This window comes from Scleropages formosus, chromosome 22 (assembly GCF_900964775.1).
Source record: "Scleropages formosus chromosome 22, fSclFor1.1, whole genome shotgun sequence".
Lineage (NCBI taxonomy): Eukaryota > Metazoa > Chordata > Actinopteri > Osteoglossiformes > Osteoglossidae > Scleropages > Scleropages formosus.
This window is the reverse complement of record NC_041827.1, coordinates 15,838,165-15,856,013: the sequence shown is the minus strand read 5'-3', so window position 1 is coordinate 15,856,013 and position 17,849 is coordinate 15,838,165. Positions and strand designations below refer to the sequence as shown.

The 17,849-nt window shown below is 47.5% G+C and overlaps 1 protein-coding gene across 3 annotated transcripts; it reads right to left on the bottom strand.

Moving 5' to 3' along the window:
• Positions 1-568: 568 nt before the first annotated feature.
• Positions 569-16,887, bottom strand: mbd6 (methyl-CpG binding domain protein 6). 3 transcript variants are annotated; one of them, XM_029248005.1, is made up of 13 exons: positions 16,475-16,887; positions 14,583-14,757; positions 14,047-14,186; positions 13,837-13,939; positions 13,039-13,207; positions 10,764-12,860; positions 7,286-8,178; positions 6,815-6,983; positions 6,101-6,246; positions 5,277-5,984; positions 5,125-5,177; positions 4,801-4,867; positions 569-936 (listed from the first exon to the last, which is right to left on the bottom strand). In XM_029248005.1, the coding sequence occupies exons 3-13, from the start codon at positions 14,160-14,162 to the stop codon at positions 877-879; spliced, it is 4,581 nt and encodes a 1,526-aa protein (XP_029103838.1). In that variant the 5' UTR covers positions 14,163-14,186; positions 14,583-14,757; positions 16,475-16,887; the 3' UTR covers positions 569-876. The 3 variants fall into 3 exon arrangements, with proteins under 3 accessions (XP_029103838.1, XP_018597822.2, XP_018597821.2); XM_018742306.2 differs by having other exon boundaries at positions 6,875-6,983; XM_018742305.2 differs by having other exon boundaries at positions 10,764-12,857.
• Positions 16,888-17,849: the final 962 nt, after the last annotated feature.

Genomic DNA, 17,849 nt, shown 5'->3' with positions numbered 1-17,849 from the left:
AGACCCACTACTACTATGACTCAGTGTTATTCCTACTGGAGAAAAATGCCACTACCGCTCACACACAGCTCAACACACCTGAATTTAAGAACGGGGACACGATTAACTCCTGTTTTCCAATCGAATGGAAGAAACTGCGGTTCCAACAGAAATTCCCAGGTCGCTTCAAGGTTTCGTTTGGGGGAGGGAGCGTGGATTTGGATCCCTTTGAGAGAGCCAGCCGACAGGATCGGAGCCCCAGGCTACTAGTCAAGTGTAAAAGAACAGCTGAACATGCAGGGTGCAACTGCAGGCAAGTGGGACTGCGTCACGGAGCAGGCTCAGTAACAGCAGGACACACACACACACACACACACACACACACACACACACACACACACACACACACACACACACACACAGAGTACACTCTAGGCCTCACAGCCACAATCCTGTAGTCTGGCATTCAAGTCAACCCTTGTAACCCTGATGTAGTATACATGTGCAGACACACACACATCCACACACTTTTCACAGACTTAATTCTAAGACTCATGTACGCTATTTAAAATGTTCACCAAAAAAAAAAAAAAAAAAAAAAAAACACGCACACACTTCAAATGAAGAGCTGGTTGGGGTGGAGCTAATCCCTCTGATCTTTTCTCTGATTCCTTTCCATCTATCACAACTTCTGTTGCTCACACTCCCCCTTCCTTCAACACGTGACACAAGGCGAGTTTAGTTACGGACCGTAACGTAAAGGTTTGTTGAAATAACGAGTACAGAAGGAGTGGGTGGCAGAAATCAGAACGCAACGCGCTGACAGCACACGTCCTTTCGCCTTAACAGTCTTGCAGTATTGCTGGGTGCTGCGGTGCTGGTGTCCCTGGGGCACATCTATCTGAACACCCTTCTCCTCTTCCCCTTTACCGACCTCTCTGGTTTCGGCTGCACCACCTAAAAGAAAAATGAAAGCAAAATTAATTGATTCTCAGTTCTAAGACCAAGGCCCAGCACTACAACTGAAAGGCAGGGTTCACTGGCCGCTGGCAACCAGTACAGAACGTAACGTTTCACGACACTGGGGCAGCGTGATTCGCTCGTTCGTTCATTAGTATCAGATCTTTGTTTCAGTGCAGAGTCACGGTGGTCCAGAGCTTACACTGGACGCATGGAGCGCAAGGCAAGTAGGGTATACTCTGGATGGGATGCCAGAACGTTGCAGGAAAATCACACACTGCCACTCGCACATACACACCTCTGGCAATTTAGAGTCACCAATTCACAATTCGCATGAAACATGTCTTCGGACTGTATGGGGAAGCACGCAAGAACATTGAGAGAACATGCAAACTCCACACAGCGAGCCACATTGAAGCCCGTAGCTGAGGTGCTGCAAGGCACTGCTACCTGCTGAGCTGCTCTGCCACCTAATTCAATAGCACAATAATACATTAATATTTCATTTTAAAAAAGTTGCATTAAAAATAAGGCTTCTCATAATAATTAAGAGCATGCAAATTGTGCTTATTCCTAAAATATTATTTGAACCCCATACATAATGTTGTTAAAATGAAGTGTCAGCTGCAGGATGCATGATATAGCAAGGATCAGAATTTGGTCAATAATGTGGAGTGTAGTGAGACCACAGCTGAGTGTGACTCAGGCTTTCAAACAGCATTGTGATGAGCAAAAGTAACAGATGCCAAAGCAACAGAAAGCAAGAGTCCATCTCCCAACACCCTATTTCTCCATGTGTAGGGAAAAAATTCCCAGCATTCCCTGAAGCACTAGGATGCTTATTTCTTTACAAGGAATAATTCAGTTCAACAGATTGGTCAATATTCCTTCCTGATGGGAAGGGTGTGAACAAGGATTACTACGTTCCCATCCACTGAATGCATGGTGTCAACAGTTGGGAGAGGAGCAGATGATACACACTTGTCTCTCTACGGCCTCCACAAGCACCAGGCGCCAAGGGCTAGAAAATGGTTCATATTTCTCCAGGAGTGAAACACGTATGGCATCGACTGAAACATAGGCATCATCTTTTGAATATTATAACTACTACTATAAAAAATTTATTTTAGACATCATTAAAGCAGCACTAGTAAATGAAAGCCCATTAGGAGAAGGTTATCGAAGAATTTGCTGTGATCTTCAATCAGTAGCTGGCTTGGTCTACCTCGTAGATTGAGCAGCATCGCATTGTAGGGGCAGAGCAACAAGCTAAAGTTCCTGTTCAGGAGCCTACAGGAGGAGTTTCAGGGGACACACGTGAGGGAAGTGCTGTAGTACGGGCACTGAGCTGAGGACAAGGAGGAAGTTGAGTGTACAGAGAGATGACAAGGCCCAGGAACAGGAGAAACCCAGGAGGTGCACTCAACAAGACAGGTGACTAGGAGTGGACAAGGTGGGAAGAGCTTAGGAGAGTAGAGCCTCAGCATATGAAGTTCTTGAACCAGGCAGTCTATGATGGCTTCAAAATCTAACCTGTTCAGTTGAGGAAAAGTTGACCCTCCATCACACTTGTTATGTCCAAAGAGATAGATACTGGAGCACATCCTGTGAGCAGTGAGGGGAGCCATTGTTGGCCCCATGACCAGGTGCTCAACGTTGTGGGAGAGTCTATCAGTGTGAGCAATACTAATAGGACCTGCAGGACCTGTTGAACAGCAAGGTGAGCTATAGTGTTTGTCAGGGAGGGTGAAAGAGCAGAACTGCTACCCAGAAACAGCTCTGGATTTCTGGTGACTGCACATGGCAGGCAGTTGTTGGTTGACATAGGAAGGCTACTGAGATTTCCAGCCTCTATCACAGAGATGTTGCAAAGACCAGACACTGTGATGATGTCTGAAGCTCCTGGACAGGTTGTCTTGCTGGAACTTATAGTCCCATGGAAAGAAGACATGAAGGAGACCAATGACAGGAAGAAAATTAAGTATTGGGAGATGATGGAAGGTTAGAGGACAAGGTGTGTACCCACTGGAAGTGGGGTGTAGTGTACAATGTGTTGGGTATCATATGCAGTCAGAGGGAAAGACCATTAAAGCTGCTACTGATGCTGCGGAGAGGGTGTCTGATGGCTGTGGATCAGGAGAGGTAAGAAATGGCCTCAAGGTAGCGCCACCCGGATACAGGCTGGAGTCTGATCAACCCAGGTTGCATCACCTGAGCGAGGGGGTCTTATGTTGAAACACCCCAAGTGTGATAGACAAATAAAAGCAGAGGTGGGTAATGACAAACCATGTTGACTCTGTACCTTGTACTTTGGTAAATTTCTGGAGCAACTGTATAATTTAGAGTACACACACACACACACATTTTCAGAACCGCTTGTCCCTCACGGGGTCACGGGAAACCGGAGCCTACCCGGCAACACAGGGCGTAAGGCCGGAGGGGGAAGGGGACACACCCAGGACGGGACGCCAGTCCGTCGCAAGGCACCCCAAGCGGGACTCGAACCCTAGACCCACCGAAGAGCAGGACTGCGGTCCAACCCACTGCGCCACCGCATCCCCTTAATTTAGAGTAGTTTCTGCCAATAATACTTGTTATTTTTACTCAAGTATTTATGAAAGAATGATTGGAAAGAATCTAACTGCAAAATGTACACTCCTATTGCTGCACTTGATTTATATTTTCAGATTTAATATTTTGATCTCTCTTTCAAACTAGTTAAGTCACTTTTACGGTTGTGCAGCAGGTAGTGCTGGGTGCTCCACAGCTCTGGGTATGACTTTGGACATGGGTTCAAATACTGCTCTTTCTGTGTTCACGTGGATATACAAGTTTTTCAGGTAAACTGGTGTCTGAATGGGGGCGCAGCGGATTTGGCCTGTGCCTGCTCTCTGGTGGGTCTGGGGTTCGAGTCCCGCTTGGGGTGCCTTGTGATGGATTGGTGTCCCATCCTGGGTGTGTCACCTCCCCCTTCAGCCTTGTGCCCTGTGTTGCCGGGTTAGGCTCCGGCTCGCTGCGACCCCGCTTGGGACAAGCGGCTTCAATCAATGTGTGTGTGGTGTCTGAACTGCCCCTTTCGTGTGCATGTCTGAGTGACTGTTTTCTGTGTGTTTCCCTGAGATAGACTGACATCCCTTCCAGAGCGTACCCTGCCTGCACCGTGGCCCTATACCTCCAGGCTAGGCTCCAGACCATGGTGACCCTGCAGTGGAAAAATGTCAACGCTGAGTTTTTTTCATTTTTTTTAATAACACTACTTCTACTTGACTGCACTACTCACCTGTGGTAACTTAAGACCCAGGTAACGAAAACTGAAATGGTTGCAATTATTTGGGCAAAGGGTTACTAACAATGAGCGAGTTAGAGAGAAATCAGCACAAAAGACCGAACCCACAGTCCAGCATCTATGACGTTTCATTTGGCTCATTTCACAAGCAGTATAGCGCTCATTCCTTCAGATAGTTTTCTCTAGTTTCTTGGGTGTTGTTATATAATCGATTTCTGTATTGTTTACTTTTTGTGGTAACCAAAGAGGAAATGTCAAGTCCTGCAACGGGTCAATAGTATTTTTTAAAAAAAAAAGAAAAAAAAAAAAAAGAAAAAGCCCCTTGCTGGAGGTAGTACAGCATTACGTAGAATAAAGTTGTAAAGAATGTGCAACAAAGAAATAATCTTAACACCTGATGTAATACTTCAGCTCCTTTGTTCTACTCCTGGGCTTAAGTTCCAGGACGTTCCTCAGGTGGGAACCCGGTTTCTATGCAACTATGAATTAATTAGTATTTAAAGCAGTGGATTACTCATACATCAGACACAGTTCTTGTTCCGTGCTAATGTTCACAGTGCCTATGATTGTCTCACCGTGTCCCTCTGTTCCTCAGTGGCCCCACTTTGCATGTCCCCAGGGCCTCCCGGCATCCTCTGCAGTCTAACACAGAGAGAGAAACAACTCCCGTCACTCACAAAAAGAAGTGATGACACGTGGCTTCACATAAGAGGCTGCTGCTGCAATACACTACTGGGACCGTGTATCCATATTGCTAAAATAAAAACCACACAATACACTTCTCATGGTAAAATTCTCAGCCAATATGCTTAACAAGACAGAGATGTAGCACTAACTCAAAATGTAAAGCGTTTGGATGACCTGTAGTTTTACTGAGCTGTCTGGGATATTTCACTTACGTTTGCTTTCTCTTTCGTCCTCTCCTCGCTCCCGATGTCCGCCCCGTGGGCCCCTGTGCGAGTGACAGAAGAGGAAGGGATGCAAGGTGTGCAAAAAAGCAACGTTCAGGAAGGATTCGGTCAAATCCAGTGGGTCGTGACCTCGGACTCACCCTTCCCTGCACGGCATCCTCGTGAGCCATGCTGTCCTGCCCCGTTCCATTAACTCCCTCTCTAGGGTTAAGGTAACCCTGTGATGGGGGTTGCCCCTCTACCTCTGCCTCAGCCGCTGGGCCTGAGGGCAGTCCATTGCTGTAGGGGCAGATGGAGGAACAGTCGGTCTTCGCTTCCTCCAGGAAAGCAGGTGGTAGAGGAGGGTCGCTGTGGCCCTCTGCAGCCCCTTGCTTACTTGGAGGGGGTGACGAAGTATCGTCTTCGCTAAGTTTTGGAGTGCCTCGAGCCGGGGACTGGGCCACCTCCATGCCCAGACGGGACAGATCAGGATTGCGTACAGAACATGCTCGGCGAGGACTGAGAGAGGGAGGTGAACTTGGCTGGGTGGGCAGCGCAAAGGGGTCTCCGGAATAGGAGGGTGAACTCTGGGTACCTCCCTCAGCGTGACAAGATACCCCTTCAGGACACTTGCCGCTGACCTGGAGGAAAGAAGTGTAGATGGTGTCCATAAAGGAGCTATAGGGGTCAAGCAGGGCCCCTGTAGCCCCTTCCCTCTGCTGGGATGTTTCTAATGCATGTCCTGGGGAAGGTGCAGGCTCTGGGCCAAGCTGACTGGCTGGAATGTCCTCCTGAGGCGTGGGGCTAACAGTATCCTGGAGGCTCAATGGCTTCTCCCCTCCCATTGCAAGGCCAGGACCCATGTTAAGCTGAGGAAGTGACAGAGATGTAGTTCCATTACCTCACTCCTTCACCACAGTACAAAGAGTGGACATAATTGGATCAGAGGCGGAGCCAGATCCACGGTGATCCAAACCAAGGGTACCTGCAAGTTGTTGAGGAGGCAGGCCAGAGGGTTGAGGCCCGATGTTGTACCCTGAAGGATGGGCATGCCCAGCGCGGGGGCCTGCAAAGGGGGCAAAAGCAGAGGTCCACCACCCAGCAAGTTGTTTCCTATCGCTGACATGTCACCTGCAACGACAGATGAGACACAGCTATCACACCAGCTATAGCAATGTCCCGTGTGTCTGTCGCACCTGCCACACAACGCAGTAAACACAACACGCAGAAACAAGAGAAAAACTGTTAAGTATGTGCTCTGTTGACTTGACAATGGATAGAAACATACTGTGACCGAGAAAGCGGGGTATCCGAACACAACGGTTACCCAGTGTTACTTGGACACCTGAACCCATCTGATGAATACCACCACGTCAGGGGACTCAGGTGTACTTCACCATCAAAGCACTAGGTGGAAGCAGCTCTTCACTGTTTCCCTATTTTTAACAATCACGTCTCTCTCATAGTCAGCACATCCCTCTCCCACCAGCTGGTTTGGTTCCATGAATACGGTGCGCTGCGGTCTCACCAGAATTGCTACAACGAGGTGGTTGCCGGACTATCTAGTAGAATATCTTTTCCTCGCTTATGAGGAGCAGTAAAATAGATGGAAACATGCAAAGAAAAGCAACACTAACTACAGGTTCTCAGAGCCGAACTGGTCCATTCAGAAAACAAAGGAAGACGGTGTACTACGCACCAAGTACCCCAGGGGCCAGCAGGGGGGGCAATAGCTGAGGGAACAAAGAGCTGTTCTTGCCTTGTCCTGACAGGGGTGACAGAGTTTCTGCTACATCAGGAGCGGAGGCAGGCACCAGGGACGAGCACGACACAGAGGCAGAGCCCAAGGAAGAACTGGAGAGGGTCACCTGCACAGGTATACGCAAATCATCAACACTTCCTCAGACCCTTGGAGAGAACATGGTGACATCAGCCACACAATATTGGTAGGACTGAATACAACATTTGCAACAAAAATGTGGAATTTGTAGACACAAACAGCTAAATTAAAAGTGAATATGACACGTAGCATAACGAAACACTTTGTGCTCTCTGCAAACAGCATGCTTGTGGTTAATAACTAACTAAAGTGTCATGTATTTAGAGCTGAACACCTGGGATGGTGCAATGCAAGTTAAAAGATTACTGATTAGGCCCAGCTGATGCCTACCTGAGTATGGGCTTGTTGGGAGTTTTGAGGTGGCTGCTGCTGTGGGCTTGGCAGAGGATCGGAGGGACCCAGGGCAGCAGCCAACAGAGCAGGGTTAAGGGAAAGGAAGGCTGGGGGTGGCAGGGGTGTTGGGAGCAAGAGTGACTGCAAAGCCTGGAGAGCACCCTCCAATGGGGGAGAGATCCCCTGCAGGGCCTCCTGGAGCCCAGGGCCTGAGAGCACTGAGTCTGAGAGCACTGGAGTCTTCTCCAGAGCAAGGCCATCCTGGAGGGGAGGGAACTGCTGCTGTTGCTGTTGCTGAAGGAGAAGATCCAGGTTGAGCTGGCCAAGTCCCGCCAGGGGGAGCATGGCTGCAGTCTGCTGCTGGCTGAGCAGCAAGGAGGCTACCAGCAACGCCTGGAGGCCGGGCTTTTCGCCCACATCTCCCACTTGGTTTGCAGCAGGTGGCGCAGTCTGAGGAGGGGGAGGCGGGTTTAAAAGACTCAATAGATTAAGTGGCAAGTCTCCCTGAGCTCCCACTAAGGAAGGCAAAAGGTTTAACTGGGATGCCTGGTTTAACAGGCCACTCTGTTGCTGCTGCTGCTGATTCTGTTGCAGTGAAGTCTGTGCTTGCTGGCCACCCATCCACAGCCCAAGAGGTGGGGAACCCAAGAATGGGGGGCCCAGTAGGGAGGGCAAGCCAGAGCTTGCAGACAGCAGTTGCAGCAGCTGATCCTGATTCATGAAGGGGAAGGATTCCCCCAGCTGCAGCGGGCTGGAGGGGTCCCCTGGTGCACTAGGAGGAGTGGGGACAGGTCCAGGGACAGATCCAGGGCCAGGGACAGACCCAGGGCTACAAGTTTCTGGCAGCCTTGTTTCTGGGGATTCCTGAGGGTCCGCTGGCACGAGAGAAGCTACAGGAAAGGGTGAAAAACACAGCTTACAATGAGGTAAATGCAAATTCTTGAATGAGATCCCAGAGCTTCCTCTACCACAGGTTAAGTACGGTGGTACAACCAAATGAAGTGTAACACACAACACTATATATTCAAAAAGGTTCTAAACTTTTTATTATTACAATTCACAGGCTTCCCTCAGATAAATGGAATGCCTTCCTGATAATCTGCTCATAAGGTGAATGTTTGCGAACTCTTAATGCCATTTATTTAAATGGGGCAAAAAAAAAAAAAAAAAAAAAAATTCACGAACCACAAATATCCACCCATCTTCACTAAATGAGCAAAATTCCTGTCCTAATTTTAAAACATATAATAAACTAACTGAAAACAAGTTCAGAGTATCAGAACTACATAAAATTCCCTTAAATTCAGGCTTAAGACCCACATGTTCTAAAATGCTTACAAATTTCTTATGCATTTGTGTACTACTTTTTCTCCATTGCCCTAACCCCTCATTATTTATCTTACATTACTTTAATTTTTTGTTATTTTATTCTGCTGTTTTTGGGCAGCACGGTGGTAGCGGTTGTACCTGGCTCAGTCTACGTGGACTTTGCATACACCCTCTGTTTGCGTGGTTTTCCTCTGTGTGCTACGGTTTCCACCCACAATTCAAAGGACATTTTTCAGCGAAATTGGTGGCTCTAAACCGCCTGTAGCGTGCGTGCGTGTGTGTGTGTGTGTGTGTGTCTGTGAGTGAGAGACAGAAAGGAAATGAGTGCGCCTGTGATTGCCATGCGAAGGACTGGCTTCCCAGACTAGACTCAGCACCACTGTGACCCTGCATTGGACAAGTAGTGTACAAATAATATGGATTCTGTTGCTTTTATTTATATTATAATTTTTATATGCTGATATTTGCTTAAAATTTCTTCCGGTTCCTAACATATCTTTATTATAAGGTGCTTTTGAGAAGAATAAAAAATTTTTTTTTTTACATGTTTATATTAATATTACAGGATGAAAATTACTAGAAAACTACGTAATAAGGCAGTTCTCAGAGTACTTAAAACCCCCTTTGCTGAATTATACTTCAAGTTTCACTTGCACCAAACCAATATAGACAGTCGTGCAAAATTATTCGCAATGATATTGGCATTTAAGACCATTCCATGCCTTTCATCATTTTCATCAAGTTTTACAATGACAGGCAAGACTTAACCTTTGCCTTTTAAACTTCATTTAACACTCTTTTTTTTGGCTTAATGTGCAACATTGTTCTATTATAACTTTAAGAAAGAAAGAAAACACTAAATTTCCAAGTTGCTTGCGAGCAAGTTCTCAACTACAAGACAAGATGCACAGAAGAAGCCATACCACACGTAGGCGGGCTGTTCGCCTTGTTCCATGCTCATCGAGGCTTGCGTTTTGAACTGAAATTTCTGTTTTCATAATTGATTCTTGTAACTGATGGCTCATTGAGTAAATTTTAATGTACAAATGACATGTTCTCATAAGCCGCGATTCTTATAATACAAGCGCTTGACACGCAAGTGACGTCTGGATTAATTTAAGTAGTTAATTAACTGTTAGTGTCCACTTCAGTCCAAAGTGTGTTTTCTACAACAGGTTACTCTAGTGCAGTAATTTGGTGTAAGTATTTACTCCAGAACAGTCATAAGAGGGGCTTGAGCTGGCACTTGTCAGGTTGCAAATCCGTGACCTAAACTGCTATGCTACATGCCTTTAACCAATAAGCTACATACTTTTATATGACATTTAGTAATTCAAATGGCGCTTTTCTCCAAAGTGATTTGCAACATTAAACTACTTACAATTACTTACCCATTTATACAGCTGGGTAATTTTACTGGAGCAAATTTTAGGGTAAGCACCTTGCTCAAGCGTACTACAGTCGGAAGTAGGAATCAAACCTGTGGCCTTTGGGTCCAAAGGCAGCAGCTCTACCCACTATGTTACCAGCTGTCGCCACAAATTCTTCTATAGTTTTTGCACTTTTCTACAAATAAATAGGATGTAGCTCATAAGCCTACATCCTATCCACCAGATGAGTAAACTTGAGCTAAGCATTCTTGGGTTCACAAGGGCAAAGTGAAATTTTATGCCACATGCCAAAAAAAAAAAAAAAAAAAGAAATATATAATGATATAATGTGTGACAAATACCGCTTAATCCTGTATAGTGGCTAATGCTAAGGAGTACTGCCTAAGCCGTACTCTGAAATAGCGCCATTACAAAATCCAACCAGTGCATACTATCGTATTAAACACTGCCTGAGGTATGCTGTCTTTAGTACAAGTCTCAAAGGGGGAAACCACAATTTTATGCACATTTTATACTACATATGAATTACATAACTCTCATAAGGAAATCTCAGAAGTTTTCAGTGCCGGAGGTAGAGAATAGGATGCCCCCTGGTCACTGTCAGACACTGAAAAACTGATTATTTATCCAAAGACTTTCCTCACAAGTTGTGGTCCTTTCATTTACACTATCAATAACCAAAACCAACTACCGCCAAGCAGGATTCAGTCTTGACAACCTGACAAACAAACACATGAGACTGAGTTAAGGTTCACCTGCTGTGCTGCTATCATGGCTCTGCTGAGATGTGCTGTTGGTTTCCTCAGGTCCAATTTCTTCTGTTTTTAGCCCCGAGTTCTTCTCCACCAAGGAAACAGATGGAAGAACTGAAGATGACAGCTGACCCAGCATACCAAGAATTTGGCTGCTGACATCTTGAGATAGAGGTGTGGTGGTGCTGTGGGCCTGGCTGAGGCTGACATTAGGGCTCTGGCTGCATTTGAGGGTGGAAGAGCTGCAGTCAGATTCCTCAGACACACCATCTTGAGTGAAGGTTTGTGGTGAACATGACTGGCTGGGCTGCTCCATGGAGCACGCAAGGCTTTGGGGTTGCTGGTGAGAGGTCTGTGGGTGGTACTGTGCTTGCTGAAGAGCAGAGGAACCAGGAGAAGCAGAAAGCATGTGGTCCTGCTGGATACTGAGTGCAGTCAGTGATGGGTTTGGAGAAGCCTGGGTGGCTGCAGCTTGGGTGCTCTGAACGCTAAGCAAGTGCAGGAGGGCAGAGAGGGGCTGGGCTGGGGGCTGTGGAGGTCCAACGGCTGGAACTGCGAGCTTCTTGTGGTCCTGCGAGTCAGAGTGCTTGGGGATTTCGGAGGAAACAGAAGGCTGGCTTACAGCCAGAGGCAAGTGGTTCTCCAGGTGAGGGTGCAAAGCTGAGGTAGAAGCAGAAGCAGGGGGGTATGAGGCGCTGAGAGCTGTAAGTTCTCCAGGCGTCCTCAGGCTCCTCAGCTGAGACTCCTTCAGCATGCTAAGTACCGTAGGCGACCTGCGCTGACGCTTCCGGCGTGATGCCTTGTCCAGAAGAGCAATAGAAAGGGCACGTGGAGCCCGTGACATGGCGGAGTGCGGGAGGAGGAGGGGAGCTGCGGGTGAAGGCCGTGTGGTAGGGCGAATGCTATTGTGCAAAGTGCTGATGAATACCTTGGACTGCTGGGCCTCCTTCGCAGTGCCTGCAGAGGTGGTTGCAGTACTGACACCAGCATTATTGCTTGGATTCTGGATCTGGCTTCTCTGGCTGGCCAGCTGTGCCTGTGCCGAGAGGAGGCTGCTGGCTGGGAATGAGGCAGAATGCTGCTGGTTCTTTTGTTGAGTCAGGAGCTGGCTCAGAGGCAGTCCGAGAAAGCCGGCAGCACCAGCGCTTCCCGTACCTACACCAGGGTTCGTGGCTGCTGTTGCCGTCTGCTGCGCATTCTTCCTGTCAGAGGCGAAAGAGGACATTATGAGAGGTGTGGGAACACTGAAGTTGCTTTGGCTGTTGGAAGCATGGCGGGCCTGGGTAGGATTGTTACTGATTGGTGGAGCACTACTGTTCCCAGAGTCCTTGTACTGCTGCAACATGCCCTCCAGTCTGCTTTTTGGACTGATCGGGGGAAAGGCTTTGGGAGAACCCCCTCGTGTGATTAACGGCAACGGGGAGCGAGAGGGGCAGGACAACTTGGCCCCAGGGAGGTAGGCAGCTGTAGATATTCCAGAGCCCTGTTCAGAAAATGGGGACGAGGCTGACGAGTGACGGGATCGCGGCTGGGGAGAGGAGCAGTCCAAACTCCCGGAGGGAGAGGGGCAACTTGAAAATGGGGATGGGGAGCCTAGCTTGGCTCCTTGCTGGCTGCTTTGCCCGACTCTCCCAATTTCCACTGTCACAGAAGAGGGGGAGGAGAGAGGGACGTCCAGTGAATAAGCATTCACGTGTAAACTCAGGCTGGGGGAAGCCGGCGGGTCCGGCGTGCACGCCGCTCTCTGGTTCTGTATTACGTTTTGGGACAGGTGGGGGAACCTCTGAGGTGTCCCATACCCAGAGAAAGGTCCGCACCCTGGGGACGTGGGGGGAAGCTTCCGTGGGAGCTGAGTCAGTTCGGGAGAATGCGGCGAGCTAGAGCTTGAGTGAGAGAGGGGCAACGATCCATTGCAAGGGAAGAGGACGGAGGGCAGTTGGGGCGAGCTGCTGCTGCTTCCTCCGCTCCCTCCACGTGGGCTGGGACTAGGGCTACTGCTGGTCTTGGTCTGGCTTGAGAGGCGAGGCCGGGGGGAGTAAGTGCAGTGGCCTCCGTCCTCTCGCGGTTCCCTGCTCTCCACAATACCGGAGTTACTGCCTGCTAGAATAAGAGCACATAAAGGTGGAAGTCAAACAAAGCATATTTCTCCTTGTCCTCTTACAGTTTGTTGTTGCTGTATTAGCTGTGACAGAGAAAAACATGGATGTCCTGAAACAGGGCTTGTACAAGGATGTGTTGGAAGTGGGAGGGGCATGTTTAATACTACTATGGACTGTACCTGTCCCACGGGCTGGAAGGGGCAGCTGAGAAGCCTGCATGCTGCGGCAAAGTGCGGCCATGGCAACCACTTTCCGACGGTGGTTACAGAGCTTGGTCATGTCCTCTTCTGTCTTCCCAGGCTGCTGGCTTCGCTGCTGAGCCAGTGCTCCAGGGTCAAAGTTAAACACCTGTGGGAAAAGATGACTCAGTGAGGGTGGCTGATCGTGTATACACAAACGTGTATACATTTAGCAAGAGAGAGCTCTGCAGTCCATCAGATACCAAAGAATCACAGACAATAACGTTTTGCTCCTGTCCGGCGATGTAACTATACTGGGTGACTTGGAGATTTTTCTCCCAAAGACTATAAATTATGGGGGAAAATGTCACTAGTTATGTGATTCCTCACAACCATCTCTTTTTTTTTTTTTTTTGCATTTTATACATTTCCAAGGGCACCATGGTAGCACAGCAGGTAGTGCTTGAGTTTCACATGGGTTTGAATTCGCTTCTGTCTATCTGGAGTTTGCACGTTACCCCTGTGTTCGTGTGGGTTTCCTCTGGTTTTCTCCCGAAATCCAAAACCAAAACCACACACTTCAGGTGAACTAGTCTATCTAAATTGCTTGTAGCACATGCAAGTATGAGTGACTGACTGTGCCCTGTATTTCTGAGTCAAGCTCAACACTGTCTGCAACCCCGTACATCTCAAGCAAATACACATAATAGTTGGACAGACTTTTCCTTAATTACATTCCAAAACAAGGATGAATCCTAGACAGTGAACAAGTACTTCAAATAAATATAAGCCTCTCACCTTGTGCAAGACCAGCGGACACTCCAGCCCACACTTACAGGTACCGTCTGTCAACAAGTACGTCTTAACTTCCTCCACCGATGACAGGACTGTACCACTAGGGCTACAGGTCACGAGGAGCGGTGGATAAACAACGAAGACGTTGGTAAGAAATGCATCCTGAAATATGTCAGCGTTTAGATATCTTCAGCATCCAGAACTCAAGCTTACCTGATGTAGGCCACAGTCCCATCCTCAGCTCTCCTCTGCCAGCCAACAGGAACCTGTGCAACTGACGTGGGGACATTGTCTTTGTCTCCAGCACCACTCTCGCTGCCTCCCGTCATTTTCTCACCTCAGGCTTCCAGCACCTTGATACAGGAGTGGAGACATTGGAGGAGAAACGAGGCAAGAAAAGCAGACGACCACATGATACACAAACGGCTGAATAAAATGCATCCAAGATCCATAATGGTTAAAAATAACCAAATATAAAAATGTAAAAATCACACTGCTTTATTATATGCTTTTTTAAGAAAAGAGAAATGGAGAAAATGACCAGAAGAATGTCAGAAGTTTTCATTACTGCAACTTTTGTCCGCAATTACGCTGTATATCTTGGACAACGTTAAATGTTTGAGTTTGCAGTTAGACGCAGTTACGCAACCTTCTCAAAGTCACGAAAGCAGTGCCTCTACGTGCTCTGAAAGGCTGCTGCACCAACCGAGAACATAATCGTAAAAAGAAGGAAAGAACCACATCCATACCTTTTCATCTTTATAAAGCCTTGATCAGCGTCATCCATGGAATCCACCCGTCAAAACACATGGTTTTGGAATGAAAAGGACGCAGTGGGACCCGGAACAAGCCGACGGCCCCTGTTCAAACTTCAGTGATCTTTCTTGTGCTTAGGAGTTACCTAATATCCCTCGTCGTCACAAGCTGCAACACACAAAGTTTATATAAGCAAACTGTAATTGACTGATACAACACCAATTAAGGCACGATGAGAAACGGATCCCCCTTCCCTAACCATACCGAGACGGTAGTTGAGACAGGTTTGTAAATATTCGAGCCGGTTGTAAATTCTGCCTATACAGGAGAGTAAACAAAGAGGGAGGGTCAGAAGAACGGGGTAATCAGGAGGTGTGAAATGTGTCACTGGGCTCCACGTTTGAAGTCCTGACTGTCACTTTCTCCCCGTTGTGTGACAGCAGCTACCAACAGGAGAGAAAAGCGGGGGGAAAAAAAACGGGCACGGAAAGGAAAGGAGGGAAAAGAAAAATCAAAGCAAGGAAAACAAGAAAAGTGAGAGCGGTAAAGAAAGAGGTAATGGTGGTAAAGATAAAAGAAGAGCACATCAAAGAGTGAGAAAGGCAGTGGAAGCACAAAGTGGGGTTACATCTGTGACAGGAGAGCAGAGCGCCACTTGGCACAAGGGCAGCACCGCGAGTATGAGCATCCCGCTGTCGTCTCCAAGCCGCCCCTGCTTCAACAGCATTTTCCACATTCAGAGAACATGTGAATATGTATGGGATAACAACGGACTGAAATCTACACACATCAAGGAAAGATACGCATCTCGCACCCATCAGCCGACACCCCCCCCCCCCCCGGTGTCATTCTGACTATCACTACTATATCAGCTTTGGATGCGGGGGGGAGGGGGGGATGACAGTGGACTTAAGCTTCAATATTGCACAATCTGACGTTTAAAGTAATATCACAGAGAACCCATCATAACATCATATTTGATCACACCTCAAAGGTGTATTTTGTCAGGGACAATCTGATTCCCCCCCCCCAAATTCTATTTGAATAATATTATCTGTATCAGTCTCTTAACTATTTTCTTAGAAAAATATATTATTGACAGAAAAGACTGTAATAGATTTTTTTAATTAAAATAAATTACAAATATCTGTTTCAGTATAGCAAAAAAAAAAAAACAAAAAAAAAAGTCTTGGACTTACGAGTGCAGGATGGTATTCCATCATCCATGTCATTCACGGTTTATGTTTAAATGCAGCGGTAACGTTAAGGGAAACAAACACTTTGATACTGACACACAGTGTCAAGTTGCCCCGAAGTTCTCGTGTGAAAAGCAGATTAAAACGCCACGTTTCGCTATGTAGACAGTACCGCCAGGTACGGTTTAGCGAACTGAAGAACACGACTACAATTTATTTATGTACATCCCGCGAGGCACGAGTATCACACAGGAGATTTGTTGTTTTATTTATTTTTTTTAATTATTTTTTTAATTTATTTATTTTTTTTAAATTTATTTCAGCTGCTCGAGCCAAGCCGAGGGAGCATTCGGAGCGGCACCGACCGAGCCGCATCCACCTTGTGTCATGAGTAAACAAATCCACCATGTCTGCGTGCGCTACCTACGTCCCGAGCCCAGGCAGCGCGCGCACCGTGTGTCTGCAGCCCGTCTGCACGGCCCACACGGTCCGCGCGAGACAGACAGACAGGCAGCCAGCCGCGCGCCAGCCCGCCGCAGCTGTGCTGGGGAAACGGTGCGAGCAGCAGCTGCGGGGGCAGCGCAGCCACTGCGCGAGCGGCAGCTAACAGCTAGCGGCTAACAGCTAACAGCTAGCCGCACACAGACAGACAGACAGCAGGCAGGAGGGAGCAGCAGGCAGGGACCTACCTCTGTTTACCAAGTTTCCTGCTTCTTCCCTGCGCCGCGCACAACGGCGCTTGACGAGCCGTCTGCCACTTGAGCGATTGTTATTTAGATGGGCCTTGATGTTTTTTCGCTTTCCTCGCTTTCCCCCTAGTGCCTCCGTCTGCCCCGTCCTGCTAAAAACAAAGGGCAATAACGCAGGGTTTTATTGCGCCCGCTGCATTGTCGCAAATGACTTTAAATTCGCCAAGGTCCCGGTCGAGCGCTACGCGGGCGATCGCTCCCTTTGACCGCTCTGTTTCTTTGCCTCGGACCTGTTTCGACCGCACGGCGTTGCCCTGCGTTCAGATTTTGACTTTCTGGAGCGCGTTTTCGCCCGTTCCTGTTTCCAAGTTCCTATTTTTTCCTTCGGATTCCGTGCCAAAAAAAAAAAAAATCATGGAGTTTCCCCTCTGCGCATGCGCACTTCAGGAGGGACAGCCCTGGGAATTCCATACCCACAATGCACCGAGTGCGCGAAAGGGACGTTTGAAAGTGTAGGGAGAGCCGTGCGGTGGAGGTGTCACGGTGTCCAAATGAAATCTTTCTTATTACAGACATAATCGCGTACCGTTGCTCACAGTTTCACCTCAGGCGATGTACACAATCTGAGCCATACAGGGCTGCGTCCTTAACCGCTGTCCTACCGACCTCCCCGCGGGTAGCGCTCATCTAGCCATCCTGTCATGTCATTTACTCTGCCGGCAACCATGTTAAAATAGCCAATAAGTTATACCTTTTGTCAGTTACTATTCTGAATAAACTGTTGCTACTGATTTGCCAGTTTTTCGGAATTTAGCTGTGTGTGAACTTCGGCGGTGTGGCGAACCAACACACAGTAACTTAATTTTTTCTTCCAGTTTGGACTGAGTGTCTGCGCGAGAGCTCTCAACATAAACGTGTGCAGAATACGAGTGTCGCACTCTTATTAATGATGAGCTGTGCATTATTGCTCGGCTACGCGATCAAAACTTGTTTCGGCTGTTTGTGACTGAGCGGATCACATTTTAAAATCTGTCCAATGTTCGTTCAATTAACAGTCGAGTCGCACTTTTCGGTTTTGGAGTCTTATCTGTGTAGAAATTCGTGTGTGATTTTTTTTTTAAATATGAAAATGGGTTTTTAGGTGTGAGGTGTTGATTAAATTCACAACCATTTTGAACTACCGTTCTTTATCCAAAAGAGAAGGTATTATCTCTCCTCTCTTTTCATTGTATTTTAACTATGATACTTAATCGTCCTTCGCAAGATTTTAACAACTCCTCTTGCTCACCTGCTATCGAATCTCTTTATTGTTGCTATTGCAACAAAATGTATCATTCGATTCAATAAGTGTAAATAAATATATTGGCAAAGTTCA

Excerpts from the sequence above, each read along its gene's own strand:
- mbd6 (XM_029248005.1), bottom strand. The coding sequence starts at position 14,162 with ATGACGGGAGGCAGCGAGAGTGGTGCTGGAGACAAAGACAATGTCCCC. Across the intron at positions 13,940-14,046 it reads GGGACTGTGGCCTACATCAG|CCCTAGTGGTACAGTCCTGT; the intron begins GTAAGCTTGAGT and ends CGTGACCTGTAG. Across the intron at positions 4,868-5,124 it reads GGACGAAAGAGAAAGCAAAC|ACTGCAGAGGATGCCGGGAG; the intron begins GTAAGTGAAATA and ends TCTCTGTGTTAG.